We start from the raw sequence: 23,238 nt of genomic DNA on the forward strand, positions 1-23,238 counted from the left end.
ACTCTGTTTACTGATAGTACTGAACCTAATGCTGCTGTTTAAAATGTAACACATCAAATTATGATGATAAGGTAAATAGAATAACCTTATACTCACCAGATAAGGATCTAGGAGACCTTTCGATACCTATGGAAAAATAAGATAAAATCCAATTAAAGAAATAGATAATATATGGAGGATATATAGATTTAAGAACTGGTCATATAGCAGATAACTAAATAAGGCTATCATCTTATAACTTTTATAAATATATTCCCATTAATTGGCTACTATAACAATTAAAGTATAACAAGTAAAGTAAGAATAATAAAAGATCAACTGGACCTCTGTTAATTTTGAGAAGTATAATAGACATTGACACAGTATTAAAAAACCTTGATTGAGAATATTAGAATAAAGAAATGGATATGAATGATATAAAATCATCTGGACACCTATGAAAAATACCTGGTTTAATTTATTTAGCATTTTGGCATAAGTAGGGCAGGATCACATGATTAAGATAGACAATAATGGTCATAGGTCCCGTGACAGAACATGTGACTAAGGTAAACAAAGTCCAGAATACAATCGGGCTTGAGGACCGGTGATGTGGTACCTCGCACAGGGACAGGTGAGCTGCCATTACAATGAATAGTGATCAGCATAAGGACATCCCTCTTATCCTTATACCTGACCAGCAACAGGTTTTCATTGGTAAGGGCATGGGACTCCCTTGGGACCCTTGGGCATAGGTGTCTGCAGAAAATTTAGAGGGAGGCCTCTCTGGTTTTTCCGCATGGTCCCACAAGCGGACGTGGATCTGGCGGCAAGGGATGTGAAGAGAGGGATGCTGGTATGAAAGTTGTCCACGTACACGTGGTAACCCTTATCCAGCAATGGGTGCACAAGCTCCCAAACTATTTTCCCGCTAACACCCAGAGTGGGAAACAATCTGGGGGTTCAATACGGGGGGTGGCGGGGGGGGGGGGGTTGGTGGTGGGCGTGGTGGATGTGTGTGAGTGGGGGGGGTGAGTTTGTAGCATGTGTGATTGGTGTAACTGTAACTGTATGGGGGGAAAAAAAGCGCTGCGGCCCCAAAAAAAACAATGGGGGGGGGGCCAAATGCAGCGCCCTGAACCCCTAATAGGGCCCCGGTCACACAAAAAAAATTGTGGCGTACCCTTTAGGGGGTCAGGGGGGGGGGAATGTTTTACTTTTTTTTACACTTTGTTTTTTACTTTACTTTACTGGTTAACCCTACCTGTCCCTGGGCTGTACTCTCTCCCTGCTCTAAGGTGGGTCTTCCTCTGTGAGGGGCTCCGATCTTCACAGGGGGGGTCCCTGGCTCCTTCTCCAGAAGGGGCCGTTAACCCCTCCCCTGCCGGCTGCTATTGGCCGGACAATAGCAGCGTTGCTGGGGGGGGTGAAGAAATCGCCACCTCCCCATAGATACAGAGGGTGATAGAGGGTGTATTCTACACCCCCGATTACCTTGTATCTCCGGGTCAGCGGGTCACACATGACCCGCATCACCGTAATAGCCAAAAATCGCAAGTGTGAATTCACTTGCGATTTTCGGCGATCGCCTACATGGGGGGGTCTGATGACCCCCTGGGCATTGGCACGGAGTGCCTGCTGATCGATATCAGCAATCACCCCGGTCCGGTCCCCGCCCGGCGCGCGGCAGGGACCGAAATTCCCACGGGCGTACAGGTACGCACTTGGTCCTTAAGTACCAGGGAGCAAAGGCGTACCTGAACGCCCTTGGTCCTTAAGGGGTTAAATAGCAGCATTAGGTTCAGTACTATCAGTAAACAGAGTTGGATGAGAGTGGAATCGTTAATTTCTAACGATAATTTGTTTTCCCTTAGTCCTAACAGTAGCACAGATGGGGTATTCCACCCCCCGCGAACTGGTAGGACAGATGGAAGTTTTATTGAACCTAATTAAACAATCAGTAAAGACACACCCACAACCCCCTGTAGGGAGCAAAGGCGTACCTGAACGCCCTTGGTCCTTAAGGGGTTAAATAGCAGCATTAGGTTCAGTACTATCAGTAAACAGAGTTGGATGAGAGTGGAATCGTTAATTTCTAACGATAATTTGTTTTCCCTTAGTCCTAACAGTAGCACAGATGGGGTATTCCACCCCCCGCGAACTGGTAGGACAGATGGAAGTTTTATTGAACCTAATTAAACAATCAGTAAAGACACACCCACAACCCCCTGTATAAGTAAGAGGGTCATCCTCTGCTCCATTGTGTAGTAACAAGAAGAACTAAAGGCAAATAATAGAAGAAAATAACTTAACTAGGGAGGGAAAGTTGTGCTACTGTTAGGACTAAGGGAAAACAAATTATCGTTAGAAATTAACGATTCCCTTACGTCCTAACCAGTAGCACAGATGGGGAAATGGCAAGCAGAAACCCTATGAGGGAGGGCTCTCATGCCTGACGGCAGATAATACTGTACGTCCAAATGAGGAAAAATCGGCCAATCTACTGTCAAGTCTGTAGTGGGTGATAAATGTGGAGAGTGAACTCCAGGAAGCAGCTTTGCATATATGTTCCAAGGGAACAAGACTCCTTTCCGCAAAGGAGGTAGATACAGACCTGGTGGAATGAGCTTTTACAAACTCAGGAGGCTCCTTACCTTGGGATACCATGGCAATACGAATGGCATCTTTTACCCATCTACTGATGGAGGGCTTTGAAGCTTTAAGACCTCTCTTGGGTCCTTAAAAGAGAATTAGCAGATTTTCATCCTTCCGAAACTCCAAAGATCTTCTTATATAGATCTGGAGACATCTCGAGATATCTAGGCAATGAAGAGCCCTATCTTCATTGGAGGATGGAGGAGGAGAAAATACTGGCAGGGATATAACTTGATTTATATTTTGGAATGATGGAACTTTAGGTATAAAGGATGGCATGAATCTGAGTAACACTCGATCCGGCAAAAATTTAGTATATGGTTCAAGTGCCGAGAGCGCTTGAAGTTCCCCAATCCTTTTGGCTGAAGTGATTGCCAGTAAAAAAGTTATTTTAATGGTAACAAACTTCATGTCCACCTCCTCCAAGGGCTCAAAGGGGGGAGATGCTAACCCCTTGAGCACCATCGATAAGTCCCATGCTGGGACAGGTTGTATAATTGTAGGTTTTAACCTTGAGGATCCCCTCAAGAATATTTTGACCAGTGGGTCTTGAGACAATGGTTTATTGAGAAAGGCAGAGATGGCTGATACCTGAACTCTGAGTGTGGAAGGAGATAGATTCTTGTCTAATCCCTCCTGGAGAAAGTTGAGGATTGTGGCACAGCTGGATTCTGTCCAGGTAGTTGTTTCTTGCAGCACCAAAAAGTTGTCCAAATTCTTTTATAGGCTCTGTTAGTGGACTCCGCTCTGGAATGCGAGAGGGTATTCAAGACCGCACTAGAAAGCCCTTCTAGATGTGGAAGGGACTGGTCAACCTCCAGGCTGTCAGGTTGAACATTTGAAGATTTGAGCAGCTGTGAGTGTCCCCCGACACTAGTGCTTGCTCTGGGGGAAGCCTCCAGAATTGTCCCCGACTCATTTGCAAGAGTTGGGTAAACCAAGCTCTCTTGGGCCAAAATGGAATTATGGCTATGACAGAGGCTTGGTCCTGCCTGATTTTCATCAATACCCTTGGGATTTGGAGGGAAGATGTAGGCCAGCCTGAACTTCCATGGGATTGAGAGAGCATCGATTGCTACTGGGTTGTCTTCCCTGTACAGGAAACAAAATCTCACCACTTTGGTGTTGAACCTTGTTGCCATAAGATCTATTTCTGGCATACCCCACCTGAGTGTTATTTGTTTGAACATCTCTGGATGGAGAGACCATTCTCCAGTTGAAAGTCCTCTGCTTAGGCGGTCAGCGATCACATTGAGAGATCCCCGAATGTGAACTGCCGACAGGTGGGTTAGGTTCCTCTCTGCCCAATCCAAGATCAGACCCACCTCTCTGAGGAGGCTTTGTGATCGAGTGCCTCCCTGCTTGTTGATGTACAATACAGCCGTCATGCTGTCGGATTGGATCTTTACTGCTTTCCCTTGAAGAAGAGAAGCAAAGTGGAGGAGTGCTAATCTGATGGCTCGAATCTCGAGGAGATTGGAGGTTAACCCTCTCTCCTGAGGAGACCAAGATCCCCGCACTAACAGATCCAAGAGATGCGCTCCCCAACCTACAAGGGACGCGTCGGTAGTAAGTATGATCCAAGGGGGTTGGATCATTGACTTGCCGTCCTCGAGGTGAGACCACCATCTGAGAGAGGACCGGACTCGATAAGACAGGGAGTGGCACTTGTTTAGGCCCGAGGGCCTGAGATTCCAAGTGGCGAGCACCTCTGATTGAAGAGGGCGTAGATGCCAAAGAGCCCAAGGAACCGCATCCACGGTAGCGGACATAAGTCCCAACATCCGCATGAGAGTGCGAATGGAAACTCTCCGGGGTACAGAGAGAAAAAGGGCCGATTCCTGAACCCGAGATTTCCTCTCGGGAGAGAGGTAAAGTGTCATGGTGATTGAGTCGACTATGAAGCCGAGGAACCTCACTGAGGTCGTTGGGAGGAAATTGGATTTGGCCCAATTGACTATCCACCCTAACTGGTGAAGGAAGGATACTGCTAGTTGCAGATGTTGGGACAGGATCGCAGAAGAAGGAGCTCTGAGGAGCCAATCGTCTAGGTAGGGAACGATGCTGAGCCCCTGGAGCCTTAGAGCAGCAACTACCGCTACCACCACTTTGGTAAATGTGTGTGGGGCCGAAGAAATTCCAAACGGGAGGGCTACAAACTGGAGGTGTTTTAGAACTCCCCCTACCCGAACTGCAATCCTTAGATACTTTCTGGATACCGGATGAATAGGAATATGAAGGTAAGCATCCTTTAGATCCAGAGTAGCCAGGTAATCCCCTGGCGAGATGAGGTTGACCACAGATTGAATAGTTTCCATACGAAAGCGTTTGTGCTTCACATACTGATTGAGATATCTCAGATCTATAATCATCCGCCAGTCTCCTGTTACCTTGGGAACTAGGAAGACTGGAGAATAAATTCCTGACCCCCGCTCTGCAAGAGGAACTTCCTCTAAGGCATTCTTCTGGATGTATTCCAGAATGTAGGTTTCTAGCGCCCCCTGTTTGATTGGTGAAAGAACTCTTGTCTCCACATAATTGGATGGGGGAATTGATTCGAGGTCTATCGAATAACCATCCGAGATTAATCTCAGGACCCAAGGATCCTGAATGTGGAGGGACCAGGCGCTTGAAAAGTGGTGAAGACGACCACCAACTGGAATCTGGGGGGCAGGATGGGAAACTGGAAAGGTCACCTCGGCAAGGAACCCAGAGCTTCGTAGAAGCCCGCAGTCAGAGCTTTCTGTTGTCTTTGGGGCCACAGGAGCATTTTCCGCCCCGGCGTTGATTACCCCAGTCTCTCTGAGGCTTAGGCTGGGGGGCTGATCCGCCCCCAGAATGCCGCCCTCGACCACGAAAGGAGGAATAAGGAAGGGACTTGCCTTTCTTGTCAGAAAGTCCCTCCATAATGCGGTCCAGCTCAGCTTCGAAAAGAATGCCGGGTTCGTAAGGCATAGCACATAAGGTGTTCTTGGAAGAGTTGTCAACCTTCCAAGGTTTTAACCATAGAGGACATCGTCCAGCGGAAGCCAGGGCCATAGACTTGGAGGCCAATTTAAGATGCTGGGTGGAAGCATCGCACAAAAAATCAACGGCCAGATTGGACGTCTTGAAGGATGAAAGAATTTCATCTCTAGGAACCCCCTGGTCCAAATCCGACTGGATGTTAGAAAGACGGGTCTTCAAAAAGTTTGCTACCTCAGAGCAAGCTATCGCCACTGATGCAGACACAGAAGCAGTGGAGTAGGAGCGCCTCATGGCACAGTCAGCCTTCCGATCCATTGGATCCTGCAAGGAAGACCCATCCTCAGCAGGGACCACTGTCCTCTTGGACAGTTTGGCAACTGCCATGTCAACCTTAGGGACAGGGCCCCAGGAGGAAAGCTGAGATTCCTGTATAGGAAACATGGTCTTAAATCTTTTAGTTAAGACCGGACCCTTTTCTGTTTTTTTCCATTCCGTTCTAAGCACGGACAGAAGGGTATCATCCGCTTTAAAGACCCTAGGTCCCTTAGAGGCGGAGGTAGAGGCTTCCCCGGGATCAACATCCTGGTCCCCCGACCGGATGGATCTCAGAAGACGCTGGGTCTTTTCCAGCGGAAAGAAATAGGAGGCAGCGATCTCCTCATCCGAAGAGGAGGACTTGGAATCTTCTCTCTCCTGATCCACAGACGTCTCCATTCTGGGAGGTGAAGAAGGTCTGGCGCGTTTCTGAGAGACAACGTGTTTCAGCTCCTCAATAGAGGCTTGCATAGCCGACATGTTAGAGGAGACCCACACATACATATCTTGGACTGTAGGTTCAGTCTGGTGGGAAGGTAGAGACTTAGCCCTACAAGGAGGGCACCTGGAAAATTCATAATTATCCTCAAGGGGAGTATTGCAGTCATGGCAAGAGAGGTGCTTGCGCTTGGCGGATCTTTTTGCCAAGCCTTCACGATCCCCTGAGCCCTCGGTCGACATATCTAGGTAAATATGAGAGGAGGATTAGATAATGTAGCGGCAAGAAAAAAATTGCGGCTAGCTAAAATATAATTAAAATACCCAAAGTTCTCAGCAAGAGACCAGGTAAGATAGAGAGATAGGGAAACAGTAGTATCCGCAAGGATGCACTACTAGACTCAAAAAGACAGGACTGTGGAAGTACCAACAGCTCTGCGCTCTAGGAGGCTGAATGACAGCCTAGGGGGAGTTTAAATATCCTCCTGGCTGGCGCCAAAACAAGACTCCGCCCACAAGGCGGAGTTACAGATAAAGAAATCCTGTCTTAAAAAAACAGGAGAAAAACAGGAAAAAAAGGAACCCTATTAGTTAGAGGGTTATGGAAGAGGCTCCTCGCTCGGTTTCGCCGCATTATTAGCAAAAACGGCGCAAAAAAACGAGCCGGGAGCGAACAGAGAAACAGGAAGTGACGTCAGACGCCGCTGACGCACTTCCGGCCGGGGCCGCGATTGGAATCGCGGCTCCGAGGAATAGAAGCAGATGGGCGCAAACTATGCCCAAATTTGCAAGTAAGAAAAAACCCCCCCTCCTACTCATATAACAGGAGTAAGGGGGTCACCATCTGTCCCACTGTCCGGGAGAACAGAAAAAAACACAATGGAGCAGAGGATGACCCTCTTACTTATACAGGGGGTTGTGGGTGTGTCTTTACTGATTGTTTAATTAGATTCAATAAAACTTCCATCTGCCCTACCAGTTCGCGGGGGGTGGAATACCCCATCTGTGCTACTGGTTAGGACGTAAGGGAATACTATATAAATATAAGTGAAATCCGATCCAGGAATTACATATCCAGCCCTGATATGAAATTTATAGGGGCATATATGTAGCATTAACCCTCAACTGACCTAGTGACTGTGGTTTTAAATCACATTATATCTTTGTTTTTTCACTAATTTGGACATATTTTAAATAAACCTAATAAAAGTTAATTCTTAATAATTAGGGTTCCCGAGTTTGGGAATTTAGTCTCAGGAGGGCAACAGCCTGAATGGGAATTTGAGAAATTTGTATAATATACCGGGGAATACCCGATGGGTAATTTGGAATAATACATCTTTAAATGTAATCTCATGAGCCAATACCTTCACTTTTAAGTTTTTTTTTTTATTAATTATGTAGTTGAATAATAGTTTTACTTTCATTTACTTATTGTTTTTGCAATGAATCTCAGTCTTAATCTTTGCTGCCTGTATTTGTCTTTAACACACTTTATTTTTCTTTGCAGAATTGTAATGCCTTATTACTTCCTTCTTGTTTTAGTAATTTAAACACATGGGGTAAATTTATCATGACTGGCATTTTTTACAATGGTCTAAAGTGAAAGTGCACTGAAATGAAAAGCGCCAGTCAACAAGATTTCTGGCTTAACCAATAATAAATCATCATGGCTGTGCGAGGTCCTATCTCACCCACTAAGCCATGTCCATTTTTATGAAAGTGTCAAGAGCAGTATCAAAAGTAGACACGTGCACTTCGTTTCGTAACGAACACGGAACGAAACAAATTTTCCTGTTTTCGGATGTTCGTTATGAAAAGAATGCACAAAAAAAAAATTACAAAATCCCGAAAAAGCATACAAATTTACAGTTAACGAATGCATTCGTTAACTAACGCATAACGAATATGCATGTTAACGAACAACGAATGCATTCGTTATCAGTATACCGAATGTCGGGGCCATGCATCAACTGCTATCCGGCAGCGCATAATGCTTAAGCTGCTGCCGGATAGCAGTTGAAGCAGCCCGGGCAGGTTCACTCACCTTTCCGCACTGCTCCGGGCCTTCCTCCGGTGGCTCCTGGGCTGGTCCGGGGCCTTCATACGGGTCTCCCTCTGACGTCATTATGATGCCGCCGCGCACGCCGTCCCGTCATCCAATAGGAACGACGTGATGATATCGCTACGGAGGCCCAGTAAGGCAGAATGTACATATTGTTCATTTTTGTATCTTCTGTCCATAAGGCTAAGTTTCCACTTTAAATTTTATTAGGGGCATAAAAATGCCATAAAAATGCCACAAGAACTTCCACTAAATTTCCCTGCAATTTTGTGGTTATTTTTGTCCTGTTTTTTTTTTTTTGTGGGATTACCTTTCTGTGGAAATTTTATTTTCATCCCCCTTTGCAGTTTCCCTGCGGACGTTTGATAGGAATTATGAGGGCTTCTGCCAGAAAATATGAATTTACATAGCAGGGCTTTCAGTTTGAGAACATGCATGCTGCCTGCTTCCCTGGCTTCTAAGTTATTATGGCAGCAGGTCTCAGGAGTGATAGCCAGTGCCATCGGTCCCTCAGTCCCAATACTATTACTACCATCATGGAACAAAGTCTGCAAGCGCAGAGGGAAAAATACAGTATCTAAGAAAAAATTAAATTACAGTTAGTAACATCATTATTACACATTAATTTAAAAATGTTTCATACAAATTCAGCCATGCCTACTGCATCAGTCATTTTATTTTACATATGGTACCCTATGAAATTCATTGCTCCTACTCTGGACAGTTCCTGATATGGTGTCAGCAGAGAGCACTGTGGTCAGACGGGAAAGAACTCCTGAAAAAAATATAACTTCCTCTGGAAGTTATACAGCAGCTGATAAACTTTCAGGCATCAGTTCATTTGAAAAAAAAGTTTTCCACTGGAGTACCCCTTTAATAGCCATATACAGTAAATCTTTTAAACAGTAAATTTTCTGAAATGCTTGTATTGGAAATATGTTTCAATTCACAGAATTCACAAGTTTAGACCTATTTATCTTCGTGGTAAAACCCCTTTAACCATATGTCCCCGTTCTTCATACTCCTCACCTTCCAACAGGCAAACATAAGGTTGTCTAAATAAAAATGTAGACCTTTTATTCCTAAAATGTTCTAAAAAGACCAAACAAACAAAACAAAGTAATGTATTTAATTTGATTAAATGGAGGCAGTGGGATACTTGCAAAGATGCAATAAATAAAGAAGCATCAAATACTGTTTAATGTCACTATGTACTTCTTTTTTGTCATAAACCCCTTACATTTAAAGGCAATTGGGTTCAAACTAAGTGAGAAGTGGAGGTTAGCTGAAAGTTAACCTAATTTGTGGGAGGAGTCTGGTCTTTATATCCCCACCTGATCCACACAGGTGCTGTCGCCAGCATGCAAGATGTCTTTGCACCGGATGCTGTGGTTTTGGCGGGAGGTTTGATTGCATATGTCGCAGAGAGGCACTGTTTGCTAGCCTAACTATGATGCAAGGAATACGGTAATGTGTTAAGGTACCTTTCACACTACAGGCTGTGAAGTAGCTACATCTCGCTCCTACAATATGCAGTAAACATGCAGTAAGCATATGTAGCTGTGCAGGCTCCAGCCCTGGCCTGCTGGCCGTGAGGTAATTTGCATATTTCAGCTTGAGGTTAACTCTTTCCTGCCTCAGTCTCTTAGTGTGCAAAGATCACTCATAGGAGATCACAGCTGTGGCTTATACATATAATTGACTGTAGCAGGAGGATGTGTTTGGGCTGACAGAGCAGCACAGGCTGCTGAATCTCCAGGTGTTGGGGGGCCCTCCATATTTTGGTGTTGTTTTGACTGTTCTTACATTTACGAAAGATTACTTTTCCTTCATATGTGACCTGGTGTAAACCAGTTTCATGCTCACAACCGCTCTCCATTCTGTCCCCTCGCTGGAGTCTCTCCTGCTACGTCTCCCCATCTGTACGCTCTTTTACGCTGCAGCCCACGACCAATCTCTATCTCAGACATGTCATCGATTATAGGCCATGTATTAATTGTCATTATACATTGTACTGTTATACATCACCAGTGCATTAATTTACTGTTTGTCAGTTACATGTACACCACGTATACATCCCTTAGTATATACCATGTAAGTTGCCATCAGTATACTGTTATATGTCACCGTGGTTATGTCACTTATCGTAGATACATCATATGTCTCTATTATACTGTTTTATGTTACCATTCTTATAACTTCTATAGTTATAATTACACACACGTAGTCATGTATGGGTTATGTCACCATAGAATATACTGTGCGCCCACCTGCTACGTCAGCAGATGTTTCATAGCTTTTTTGTCACATTTGTCTTGGTTTTTAGTTATGTCATGTTAGGCTTTCATTAATGTATGCAGGTCAGGTTTTTCAAGCTGTCACAACACTCTGACTCTCATGGTTCTCAGGTGTAGTATGTTAGGCTGTTATCATGGCATTGCTTTTATATTTACTCATGTTGGAGGTCAGGTGTGATAGGATGTCCTTGCTGACATTACCACATGGTTCTCCACACTTTCCTTACAGCGTTCTGTGTTTCGTTACCATACACGCCATGTTTTCCTGCATTTATCACGCATACGGTTCACACAAGATAACACGTATTCATTTCAGCCAGGTACTGACATCACTTGGCTTCCTGTGTCACGGCTACATTCTACACAACTACACCACCATGATTGCGTTTCCACTCGGTTGCAACAGCAGGTAACAAGCAAAACCGCGTACTGACATACGTTCCCACACAGTATACCACGCCTACCTTCCACATAGTGTTCCTTGCTGATATCCCACACAGTATACCACGCCTGCGTTCAATAGTGTATTACTCAGGTTCCTACTCGGTGTATGTGCTTATGTTTCCCTAGCGGTGTAACATGTACATCTTCCTTCAATGTGACCTGCATATGTTTCTTACAGTATTGTTTTCATGGCTTGTGGTTACGTTTTTCATGTTCAGCGCTGTCATGCTACTCTTATGTTTCTCATTGAACATGATTCATTCTACCCCATAACATTCACACTACGCAAATATTCCTATAGTAGGCACATTACGCATAAAATTATGTATACCTTTCTGGAGAGGTCACATTGTACATACATGACTGTGACATTTATTCTACAATAGTTCCGGTGGCATGTGTTACCTGAGCTGATACCATGCTTCACGTTATATTGGTTTGCAGTACCAGACGTTGATACCATAGCGTATGTACTGTGCTCGTTTGGTATAGTTGATTTACTGGGCTTTGCGTTAATATAGCCGATGCTGTGTTACATTTCCATAGCTGTCATGTTGTGCATTAATGTCCCTATTGTGGTCATACGGTGCTTATATCACTATAGCTGATAATTTGCATTACATAAGTGTCTATATGCTTTGCGTTAGTGTTAATTAACGTATATACGGTACATTAATGTTACTTGGGGCTCATGTCACTGTAGCAGATATACTGGGCATTTTATATTATTTTAGCTGACATATGGGCCTATGTTCTATTGCTGGTAATTGCGTTTTACTGTGGCTTATATATACTGTGTATTAGTGGTTAATTTAGTTGTTCTGTTGAACATTAATGTTGATCAGGGTTTACACTACTGTAAGCTTATATACAGGGCTTTTTTGTTTTTGTTTTCGGAGATGTTATACGGTGCTTACATTACTCCAAGTGATATATCATTCTTCAACGTTAACGGTTCTCTTCAGTGTCACATACATACGGTTCTCTTCAGTGTCACATACATACGGTTCTCTTCAGTGTCACATACATACGGTTCTCTTCAGTGTCACATACATACGGTTCTCTTCAGTGTCACATACATACGGTTCTCTTCAGTGTCACATACATACGGTTCTCTTCAGTGTCACATACATACGGTTCTCTTCAGTGTCACATACATACGGTTCTCTTCAGAGTCACATACATACGGTTCTCTTCAGAGTCACATACATACGGTTACCTTCAGTGTCACATACATACGGTTACCTGCAGTGTCACATACATACGATTACCTGCAGGGTGACATGCATACATTTCCCTACAGGGTAATACGCATACAGTTCCTTACAGTATACGTTTCATAGTTATTCTCCCATTCTTTTGTTTCAGCTGTCACGTTATATACGCTTGGTTGTTTTACCTCTTAGTGCCATACGTTCAGTGTGGTTGAAGGCTGATTGCTATCGTCAATCCGTAAAGCATCATCTTTATAGCTTAGTTTCTGGTCATTATACACGCCTTGTTATAGCCAGGTTGACCTCACCGTTCCAGGTAAGCTTTAAGTCGTCACTTTACATGCCTTTTGTACGTCACACGCTCCCGTGAGAGAGAAGCCTCATATCGTTGTCATTCCTTTGTATATTATAAATGTTCTCATTTGGGGCAGATTGCATCGTCAATCCACGAGCCTCTTGTTGTCCTTTGTCCGTACGTTACACACGCCCCTGTTAGAGGCAGATAGCTCATGTTATACGGTGCTCACGTTACTTCAAGGGATATACCATGCGTCAACGTTAACGGTTCCCTATAGTGGTACATATATATGGTTCCCTACAGGGTAATACATACATACATACAGTTCCTTACAGTGTACGACTCCTAGTTTATTGTCCCCTTCTGTTGTTTCAGCTCTTTTGTTTCATCTTACTTTATGTACGTTAGGTTGCTTTAAGTCTTAGCGCTATGTGTTCGATGTGGTTGGAGGCTAAATGCTATTGTGAATCCGTAAAGCTTCATTTTTATAGTTTCCTTTTTGGTCATTACATACACCTTGTTACAGCCAGTTTGACCTCGCCATTCCAGGTAAACTTTAAGTCGTCACTTTACATGCCTTTCATACGTCAGACGCTCCCGTGAGAGAGAGACTGCCCGACAATCCTCGAGCCTCATATCGTTGTCATTCCTTTGTACATTAGAAATGTTCTCATTGGGGGCAGATTGTATCATCAATCCACGAGCCTCTTTTGTTTTGTATGTTACATATGCCCTGTTAGAGGCAGATAGCTTATGTTATACGGTGCTTATGTTACTTCAAGTGATATACCATGTTTCAACATTAACGGTTCCCTACTCTAGGTTGTTTTACCGCTTAATGCTATGCATTTGGTGTGGTTGGAGGCTGATTGCTGTCGTCAATCCGTAATGCTTCATCTTTATAGTTTCCTTTTTGGTCATTACATACGCCTTGTTACAGTCAGTTCGACCTTGCCATTCCAGGTAAGTGTTAAGCTGTCTCTTTGCATGCATTTTGTACGTCACATGTCCCTGGGAGAGAGAGACTGCCTGACAATCCTCGAGCCTTCGTATTGTTGTCATTCCTTTGTACATTACAAACGTTCTTGTTTGGGGCAGATTGTATCATCAATCCACGAGCCTCTTGTCATTTGTTTTTGTACGTTACTTACACCCCTGTTAGAGGCAGATTGCTTGACAATCAACGAGCCTCATGTTGTTTCCGTTTCTATGTTTCATGCGATTTTGTCCGAGGCAGATTGCACTGTCAGTCCACGAGCCTCATGTTGTTTCCGTATCTGCGTTTCATACGATTCTGTCTGAGGCAGTTTCAGTCCACGAGCCTCCTGTTGTTGCCATCTCTATCTTACTCTTATGTTTGTTACTATGTGTCTGATTGTGGTCTTAGTTGTACACGTCTTAGTGTTAAGTTCTTTGATGTGGGTTCAGCTTGTTCATGTCTTGTGTATCTGTTGGGAAATTTGCCCTTATCGGTCTTTGTAACCTGCTGGCCATGTATATTTTCTTTTGCAATAAGCCTCAGGGAGTAGCAGTAATAATCTTCTTTACACCTGCAAGTATGTGGAGACTACCTTACTGGTACACGAAACCTCAGGTTAAGTATGTTATATACTTTTATGTTTTTTCTATGTGGGTCTGTAGTTGTCACTTTGTGTATGGCATGGTTCAATAGGATTACTTATATGTGTAGCTTGGGACACTTTTCAAATCTTCCTCTTCCGGCACTACCTATCTAAATACCTACTGACGTTTGTGTTTTGGCCACTTTTCTAACCGACTACCTTCTGTCTATCACTTCAACATTTTCTATATTTGACACTTGGGTTACCTCTATCCATGCGCACCCTGGTAGTACCATCCTGGTAGGTGCTATGGGTCTAGTAGTGCCAAGTGGCATATCTAGAAATGTATCTTGGCTTCGGCTTCATAACAGCTGCGCCAGCTTCTGGGTAGGGGCTTCTTTGTCAGTTATCACTTAGATGTTAAGTAAGTTAAGGGCACTGTTATCGCTCTGTTCCATTGACACGTTCCAACCTCCGGCTGTTAACTATAGCATTTTGTCTGTTATCTTGGGTTCATATGACGTAGGTTATGCTTAACCATTAATTCATGTATTACCTAACTGAGGTATTTTTGCCCCCTTCTCTAGGATACCCTTCACGGCCACCCAGGCACACCCCAGGTCTAATTATTCATGCAAGTGGTACCCTACTTACGGTACATATAAGAATCCGACCACAAGTGGAGGTTAGCTGAAAGTTAACCTAATTTGTGGGAGGAGTCTGGTCTTTATATACCCACCTGATCCACACAGGTGCTGTCGCCAGCATGCAAGATGTCCCCACCCTCCCTTCCCCTTTTTTTCTACAGTCACTCTCAGGGTATCCCCCTTCTCTAGGATACCCTTCACGGCCACCCAGGCACACCCCAGGCCTAATTATTCATGCAAGTGGTACCCTACTTACGGTACATATAAGAATCCGACCACAATAACAGTTGATACTGTATTAACATTTATTTTTCAATGTGTCATATTTATGTTTCCATCTAGTAATTGGTGCCTCAAAAAACTGCAGCAGCCTTACATTCTGTGGATCTGGACCTGCATCAGAACCAGAGGTCCAGGCTTTGTCACAGCTAGTGACCACTCATAAATCTGATATCTTGTGCTTCCTGACAATGCATTCATATGGACAGCTCATTCTCCTTCCTTATGGATACACCAAAGATCCATCTGTCAACCATGATGAAAAGGTAAGAATTCATCCATCATAGAATTATTGTACAATAGTAAATATTCAAGTCCATAATTAAGATGACATGTATTACCTGAGTTTATGAATGAAGGTTTGACCTTAAAGGGGTACTTCGCCCCTAGATACATTTTCCCCTATCCAAAGGATAGGGGATAAGATGTCTGATCGTGGGGGTCTCGCCACTAGGAACCCCCACGATGTCTGCTGCAGCACCCCATGTCATCTGCTGCACAAAACAAACTTTGCTTCGTGCCTGATGATGGGGGATACAGGTGCTGGAGTATCGTGAGATCACGGCCTCCGCCTCCAGTGGCGTCTCCAGTATTCATATTTAGGGGGGGCACATGGGGGGCCAGTGACAAAAGTGGGGGGGCAATTTTAAAACGTGTGTGTGTGTGTGTGTGTGTGTGTATATATATATATATATATATATATATATATATATACCGTATTTATCGGCGTATAACACGCACTTTTTAGGCTAAAATTTTTAGCCTAAAGTCCATGTCCGTGTTATACGCCGATACCGCCCCAGGAAAGGCAGGGGGAGAGAGGCCGTCGCTGCCCGCTTCTCTACCCCTGCCTTCCCTGGGTCTAGAGCCCTGCTGCCGGCCCTTCTCACCCCCTGGCTATCGGCGCCGCTGCCCGTTCTGTCCCCCTGACTATCGGTACCAGCGCCCCGTTGCCTCCCCCCATCCCCGGTGGCATAATTACCTGGGTCGGGTCCGCGCTGTTGTAGGCCTCCGGCGTGCGTCCCCTTTGTCGTTGCTATGTGCTGCACGGCGCAGCGCATAATGTCAGTGCACTGCGCCGTGCATAGCAACGACGCAGGGGACGCACGCCGGAGGCCTGGAGCAGCGCGGACCCAGGTAATTATGCCACCGGGGATGGGGGGAGGCAACGGGGCAGCGGCGCCGGCAATGGGTGCCGCTGCCCCTTCTCTCCCCCTGGCTGTCGGTGCCGCTTCTCTCCCCCTGGCCATCGGCGCCGGCAATGGGGCGCCGGTACCGATACTCAGGGGGACAGAACGGGCAGCGGCACCAATAGCCAGGGGGAGAGAAGGGCCGGCAGCAGGGCTCTAGACCCCAGGGAAGACAGGGGGAGAGAAGCGGGCAGCGACGGCCTGTCTCCCCCTGCCTTTCCTGGGGATGTATCGGGGTATACACGCGCACACACACGCACCCTCATTTTACCATGGATATTTGGGTAAAAAATACGGTATATGTCATAAATAAATACACACACTGTGCAGAACATGTTTAATTAAAAAAAAATTAATTTAAAATCTTCATACATTCTTCATACATTTTTTTTTCTGTTTTTGCTGTAGATTTTTGGGTAAAATTACTTATGTCACTACAAAGTAGAATTGGTGGCACAAAAAATAACCCATCATATGGATTTTTAGGCGCAAAATTTAAAGGGTTATGATTTTTAAAAGGTGAGGAGGAAAAAACAAAAGTGCATAAACGAAAAAACGCTATGTCCTTAAGGGGTTAAAACTTTTGGACACTACCATCAACTTTGATAGCAGCATCTAAAGTGTTAATGTCAAACATCAGCCTGATTGGTGATGTTATACAACACAGTGGGAGCAGGCACTGTGCGTACACATATGCCTTGCGTCCTTAGGTCTCATTTACACGGATTGATCCCCAGCATATTTTACGCTGCGGATCCCCCGACAATGGACCCTACAGTGCTAACCCCATCTGTGCCTGCTCATACCGGCAATCCTCCGCTACGAGCAGACACGCTTTGATGTGTATACTCGCACACATCGCGGATGCTCTCGGCCTAGCTCACAGAGCAGGAGCGGCCATGATGTGTGCGAGTATACACATCGAAGCGTGTCTGCTCGTAGTGGCGGATTGCACAGATGGAGGCAGCACTGTAGGGTCCATTGACGGGGGATCCGCAGCGTAAAATATGCTGGGAATCCACCCCTGAATGAGCCCTTAGGGTACGTTCACACGTAGAGGATCTGCTGTATATTTTCTGCAGATGATTTTGCTACCTATTGAAGCTAATAGGTTGCAAAATCAGCTGCACAAAATATGCAGCAAAACTATCCAGCAGATCCTGTACATGTACCCTTAAGGGGTTAATGATAAACTAGCAGTGTATTCACATGTTGTCCTTCCAGAGGGGTCGCTTTCCCTCCTCCAGTGTCCACAGGTCTCCAACAGGTCACATTACCAGAGCAATTTATGGAAAAATCGCTGCAAAAATTGCGCGATTTTACAGAGATTTACAAAAAATAGCGGTAAACCCGCACAATTTTGCCGTGATTTCCCCCAAAAAATGTTTCTGATAATGTGACCTGTGGACACTGAAGGAGGGAAAGTGACCCCTCTGGACTGCTACTATACACATGACCCAGCCCCAGGATATACTGCTGATCAGGGGGGGAGAGAGGGAGGACACGGGACATCACTCACCTCACATGAAGCTGCTCTGTGTTCCGGAGGCCTGTCAGCTCTCGGCCCCGTCCTCTCCAGTGCTGGGGGCGGAGCCATCATCAGGTACCTTCATCCCTGCTCTGCCTGTCTCTGCTAATGATACGCAGACCAGGAGGAGCAGCGCAGGGATATCCCTATTTATTTTAAATTGGGGGTGGGGCACAAGGGGGGGCACGGCCTGATCTAGGGGGGCCATGACCCCCTCTGGCGCCCCCCCCCAGCGACGCCACTACCCACCTCCTCAATACAAGTATATAGAAGTGAGCGAGATGGCCACTACACCTCCTCCCATAGACTTGCATTGAGGGGGCAGGGCATGATGTCACTATACTCTGGCACCTGTATCCCCCATCATCAGGCACGGAGCAAAGTTCGCCTAGTGCAGCAGATAACATGGGGTGCTGCAGCAGAGATCGCGGGGGCTCCTAGCGGCGAAACCCCCACGATCAGACATCTTATCCCCTATCCTTTGGATAGGGGATAAATTGTCTTAGGGTGGAGTTCCCCTTTAAGATAGTTGAACAATGGAAAATAATTAAATATTATTTGCAAGCCACGATGGTCATTCCATAAAGTTCATACTTACCATAAAAAGCTTGGCTGTCCTCTACATGGTCCTCCATACAAGAATTTGTAAAGTTAACCCAAGTATTATGGAAGTGAACCGAGGAAAGCAAGTCCTTTTTTCCTAATTGGCTAGTGGTATGGTGGTGTTAGCTTGCACCACTAGTAGGCTTCATAGATTAATTCCTCTCATTTTTTTTTATGTTTGTGTGCACCACTGTTTTCCACACTCTCCTAGATTAGTTCTACCACAGGAATCTGTTCCACATGAGTGCTATAACTAGAGATGAGCGAATCGAAGTTGACGAACCCAAATTCGTTACGAATTTCATGAAAAATTTGATTCGCAACGAATACGAATATCGCCGCGATTCTATCGCACAAATCGCTTCATTAAACTCCATTTTACAGCGTTCCAGGCTATTGGGGACCTAAGATGGCGGATCCACATGTGAGTACATGAGGCAGGGGATTATGGGAGGGCGGGAAACAGCAGCGGGAATGAAGGTAGGCGGGCTGACCCTGAATCACATGTGAGATGCAGCCTTTCAGTGTTCACTGACCCCTGTGATGTCACAGCACCTATATAATCGGCGGCCATCTTGCCTCTCTTCATTTCATCTATGCACTCAGATGGAGAGGACAGGACTGTGTGTGTGTGAATAGCTCCTACCACAGCGTTACACTGCAACTGCTAGTCACATCAGCATTAGGGAAAGACAGGAGTGCAGAGTGCTGTGCTGTTACTCTGAGAAGGATCATTGATAGCTAAACCTCCTATTCACGTTATGGAGCAATGCATCAGAGAGGGGCAGATAGCTGTCAGCTGCCTCATACAGATCTCCAAGCTGCCTGAACTTTCTGAAGCATCTCATCTCCTCATTGTTCAGCCCAATTGAGTTTATTTTTAATTGCTCCACAAAACTTCTGCTGCTCAGAATTGTGTGACAGAGTGCAATTTAGGGTTTAATCCCTGGATTTTTTTTTGTGGTGCTGAACTGTTGGGTCCTTCTGCTGTTCAGAAATACGTGATTGTTCAGTGGACTGTAGTGCATTTGCACCATTTTGTACCTGTCAATCTGTCAAGGGGCTACATACTGTGCAAGTCCAAACAATACTATTCACCGGCTGTTTTTTTTTTTTTTTTTTAAACAGTTTTTTCTGCATATATAACTGCCCTCATCAGTGCATATCGCATAGGTACATGCAAGTATTGTACCATTTAGTACCTGTTAAGCTGTCAAGGTGCTCCATACCGTCAAAGTCCAAACAATAGTATCCACCGTCAGGTGTTTTACAAAGATACAGTTTTTTCTGCTAATAGTTAGGCATATTACTGCCCTCATCAGTGCATACCGCATACGTACATCCAAGTATTGTGCCATCTAGTACCTGTTAATCTGTCAAGGGGCTCCAAACCATCAAAGTCCAAACAATAGTATCCACCGGCTGGTGTATTACAAAAATACAGAGTTTTTAATGCTAATAGGCCCTCATCAATGCATACGTACATCCAAGTACTGTACCATTTAGTACCTGTTAAGCTGTCAAGGTGTTCCATACCGTCAAAGTCCAAACTATAGTATCCACTGGCTGGTGTATTACAAAAATACAGAGTTTTTTTCTGCTAATAGTTAGGCATATTACTGCCCTCATCAGTGCATACCGCATACGTACATCCAAGTATTGTACCATTTAGTAGCTGTCAAGGTGCTCCAAACCGTCAAAGTCCAAACAATAGTATCCACGGGCTGGTGTATTACAAAAATACAGAGTTTTTTTCTGCTAATAGTTAGGCATATTACTGCCCTCATCAGTGCATACCGCATAGGTACATCCAAGTATTGTACCTGTTAAGCTGTCAAAGTGCTCCATACCGTCAAAGTCCAAACAATAGTATCCACCGGCTGGTGTATTACAAAAATACAGAGTTTTTTCTGCTAATAGTTAGGCATATTACTGCCCTCATCAGTGCATACCGCATAGTTACATCCAAGTATTGTACCATCTAGTACCTGTTAATCATTCAAGGGCCTACATACTGTTCAAGGACAGTCGTAAGTAATCACCTGCTGCTGTTCTAGAAAAATACTGTTTAAAGAGTAGTGTAGCGTATTGTAATACCCTCATAAACGCACTATGTCAGGCAGAGAAGTGCCAGGACGTGCACAGAGGAGTGGCAGAGGCCTGAATACTTCAGGCAGAGTTGGCAGCAGACTTGGGGCGAGTGGCAGCAGGAGTCGCAGCGAGAGGCCTGAGCTCCCGTTATCAGCCACCGGTCGTGTCTCCACCAGCAACCCATCGCCCATCGTCGATTGGTTAACACGCTCATCCACATCATCACAAGTGACATCTGACACCCCCAGTCAACAGTCGGTGGGTTCCTCAGACACAACCCTCAGTTGGCATGGCCCGGGAGCAGTCTGTGTCCTCCCATTGCCTTTGTCCTATGCTGTTCCCTCTCCTAAAGATGTATCTTATGCTGTGGGTTCAGCTCCACTATTTACTGAGGGCGATCCAATAGAGGACAGTCAGCAGCTACTGGACAGTGAAAAAGGGGAGGAGACATGCGCCGCTTGCTCCGCCAGGCGGCCAAGTAGTGATGCGGAGAGTGACGTGGGAGGCGGTGTTGCATGTGTTCAGGGTCCTGAAGCAGACACTGTTGGGGAACCTGAGGAGGACATCAGTGACAAGCACACAACTGCAGCAAGGTGGTAGCATGGTTGGCAGTCAGCGTGGTGGCAGTAGTGGAAATTCAGGAGCCAAACGTGCCCGGGGAGACCACCTGCTTTGCGGAAGCCTACCTTTCCGGGAGGTAATGGAACAGGGGTTCCTGGAGACGGCGCCAGTAGCAGTCAATTAGTGCGGACTGCGGGTGGGAAAATCAGCTACTCGGCGGTGTGGAAGTTTTTCATAAGGCATCCGGAGGAGGTTCACGTAGCCACATGCAAGATCTGTCGGCAGAAGGTGAAGCGTGGCCAGGGTCCCAATGTCGGCACCACGGCCCTGTGTCAACACATGCTTCGCCACCATAAAGCGGCCTGGGAGAACCGTGGCTCCGATGTAGTGGTCAAGCCTGCTGCATCACCCAGTGGCCATCCGCTCCCTCCTTCATCCAGCCAAGGCTCCACCACCTCAGCCAAAGGGAGCTGTGTGTCAAACCCTCCTTCTGTCGCTCCTACTTCTCCCGCTTTTAGTCAGCCATTCCGCCAACAATCCATCGGCGAAGCCATGTCCAATACACAACAGTATGCGCCCACTCATCCAACGGCGCAGAAGTTGAATGTGCTCCTGTCCAAGTTGCTGGTGTTGCAGTCCCTCCTTTTTCAAGTGGTGGACTCTGCACCTTTCAGAGAATTGATGGCTTGTGCCGAGCCGAGGTGGAGAGTCCCAAGCCGTCATTTCTTTGCGAAGAAGGCAGTACCAGCCTTGCATAAGTTTGTACAAGAGAAGGTGGGCCAGTCCTTGAGCCTGTCGGTGTGTTCAAAAGTGCACGGCAGCGCCGACGTGTGGAGCTGTAACCAGGGGCAGGGACAATACTTGTCTTTTATGGCTCACTGGGTAAATGTGGTTCCTGCACAGCCACAACAGCAAATTGGACAGGTCACACCGCTTCCTCCTCCACGCTCTCGCTCCCAGGCAGTTGGTCCTGTTACAGTGTGCGACGACGCCTCCTCATGCTCCACCGTGTCCTCGGCCTCCACTGCACGTCCAAATCTCGGTGGCCATTCATTGTACCAAGTGTGTAGGTCATGGCGGTGTCAAGCTGTTCTTCACATGGTTTGCCTTGGCGAACGGAGTCACACAGGGGAGGAACTGCTAAAGTTCATTCGTAAAGAAATCCGAGTATGGCTTACTCCACGAAATCTGGAAATGGGGACCATGGTGACAGACAACGGGAAGAACACTGTGTTCGCGCTGCGACAAGGAAGTGTGAAACATGCGCCCTGCATGGCACACGTGTTGAATCCTGTTGTCAAGCACTTCCTCAAGTCTTCACCCCATTTGCAAAACATCCTGAAAATGGCAAGGAAACTGTGCATGCACTTCAGCCACTCGTACACCGCCAAGCACACCTTCCTTGAGCTGCAGCGTCCGAACAGTGTCCCACAACATAGTCTTATTTGTGACGTTGCCAAACGTTGGAATTCCACCCTCCATATGTTGGACAGACTATACGAACAAAGAAAAGCCATCACCAATTTCTTGATGATGAAAGCAGATAGGAGTACTCTCCTGTGTAACTTCAATGTGAACCAGTGGCAGCTCATACGTGACACCTGCCGTTTGCTGAGGCCCTCTGAGGAAGCCACATTATTTGTGAGTCGCCTGGATTATGCCATGAATGACGTAATTCCACTCCTACATTTCCTACAACAAATGATTGAAACCATGGCTGGTCACAGCAATGGAGAAGTTGCACCTACATCTCAAGGCTACATGAGCCCTGTGGGGGCTGAACTGAAGGAGGAGGATGATGAGGGGCAGAGCGGAGCACAGTTTAGGTTGGATGAAATGGCCGGTGTTTCTAGTCTTCGGACAGGAGAGGAGGAGCTGGAGGGTTATGAGGAAGTTGAGATAGAGGACCCAAACACACCGTGGCAGTATGCAGTGGAGATGGAGGCAGGTAGTCTCTCCGAGTCACTGGCGCAAATGGCACGATGCATGCTCAGTTGCTTGCGTAGTGACCCCCGAATTGTCAAAATTTGTCAGCGGGATGACTCCTGGATCTCCACCATATTAGACCCTCGCTACCGTCCCAAAATGGGGGCCGTTTTTACACC

General features: G+C 45.8%; 1 protein-coding gene across 1 annotated transcript in view; it reads left to right on the forward strand.

Moving 5' to 3' along the window:
* LOC130285299 (carboxypeptidase O-like) overlaps positions 1-23,238 on the forward strand; it is a 188,439-nt gene that overhangs the window by 124,309 nt on the left and 40,892 nt on the right. The window contains exon 10 of the mRNA XM_056536655.1: positions 15,224-15,426. Within this exon, the coding sequence (XP_056392630.1) occupies positions 15,224-15,426 (203 nt within the window). The remainder of the gene's footprint in view (positions 1-15,223; positions 15,427-23,238) is intronic.

Source organism: Hyla sarda, chromosome 8 (assembly GCF_029499605.1).
Source record: "Hyla sarda isolate aHylSar1 chromosome 8, aHylSar1.hap1, whole genome shotgun sequence".
Lineage (NCBI taxonomy): Eukaryota > Metazoa > Chordata > Amphibia > Anura > Hylidae > Hyla > Hyla sarda.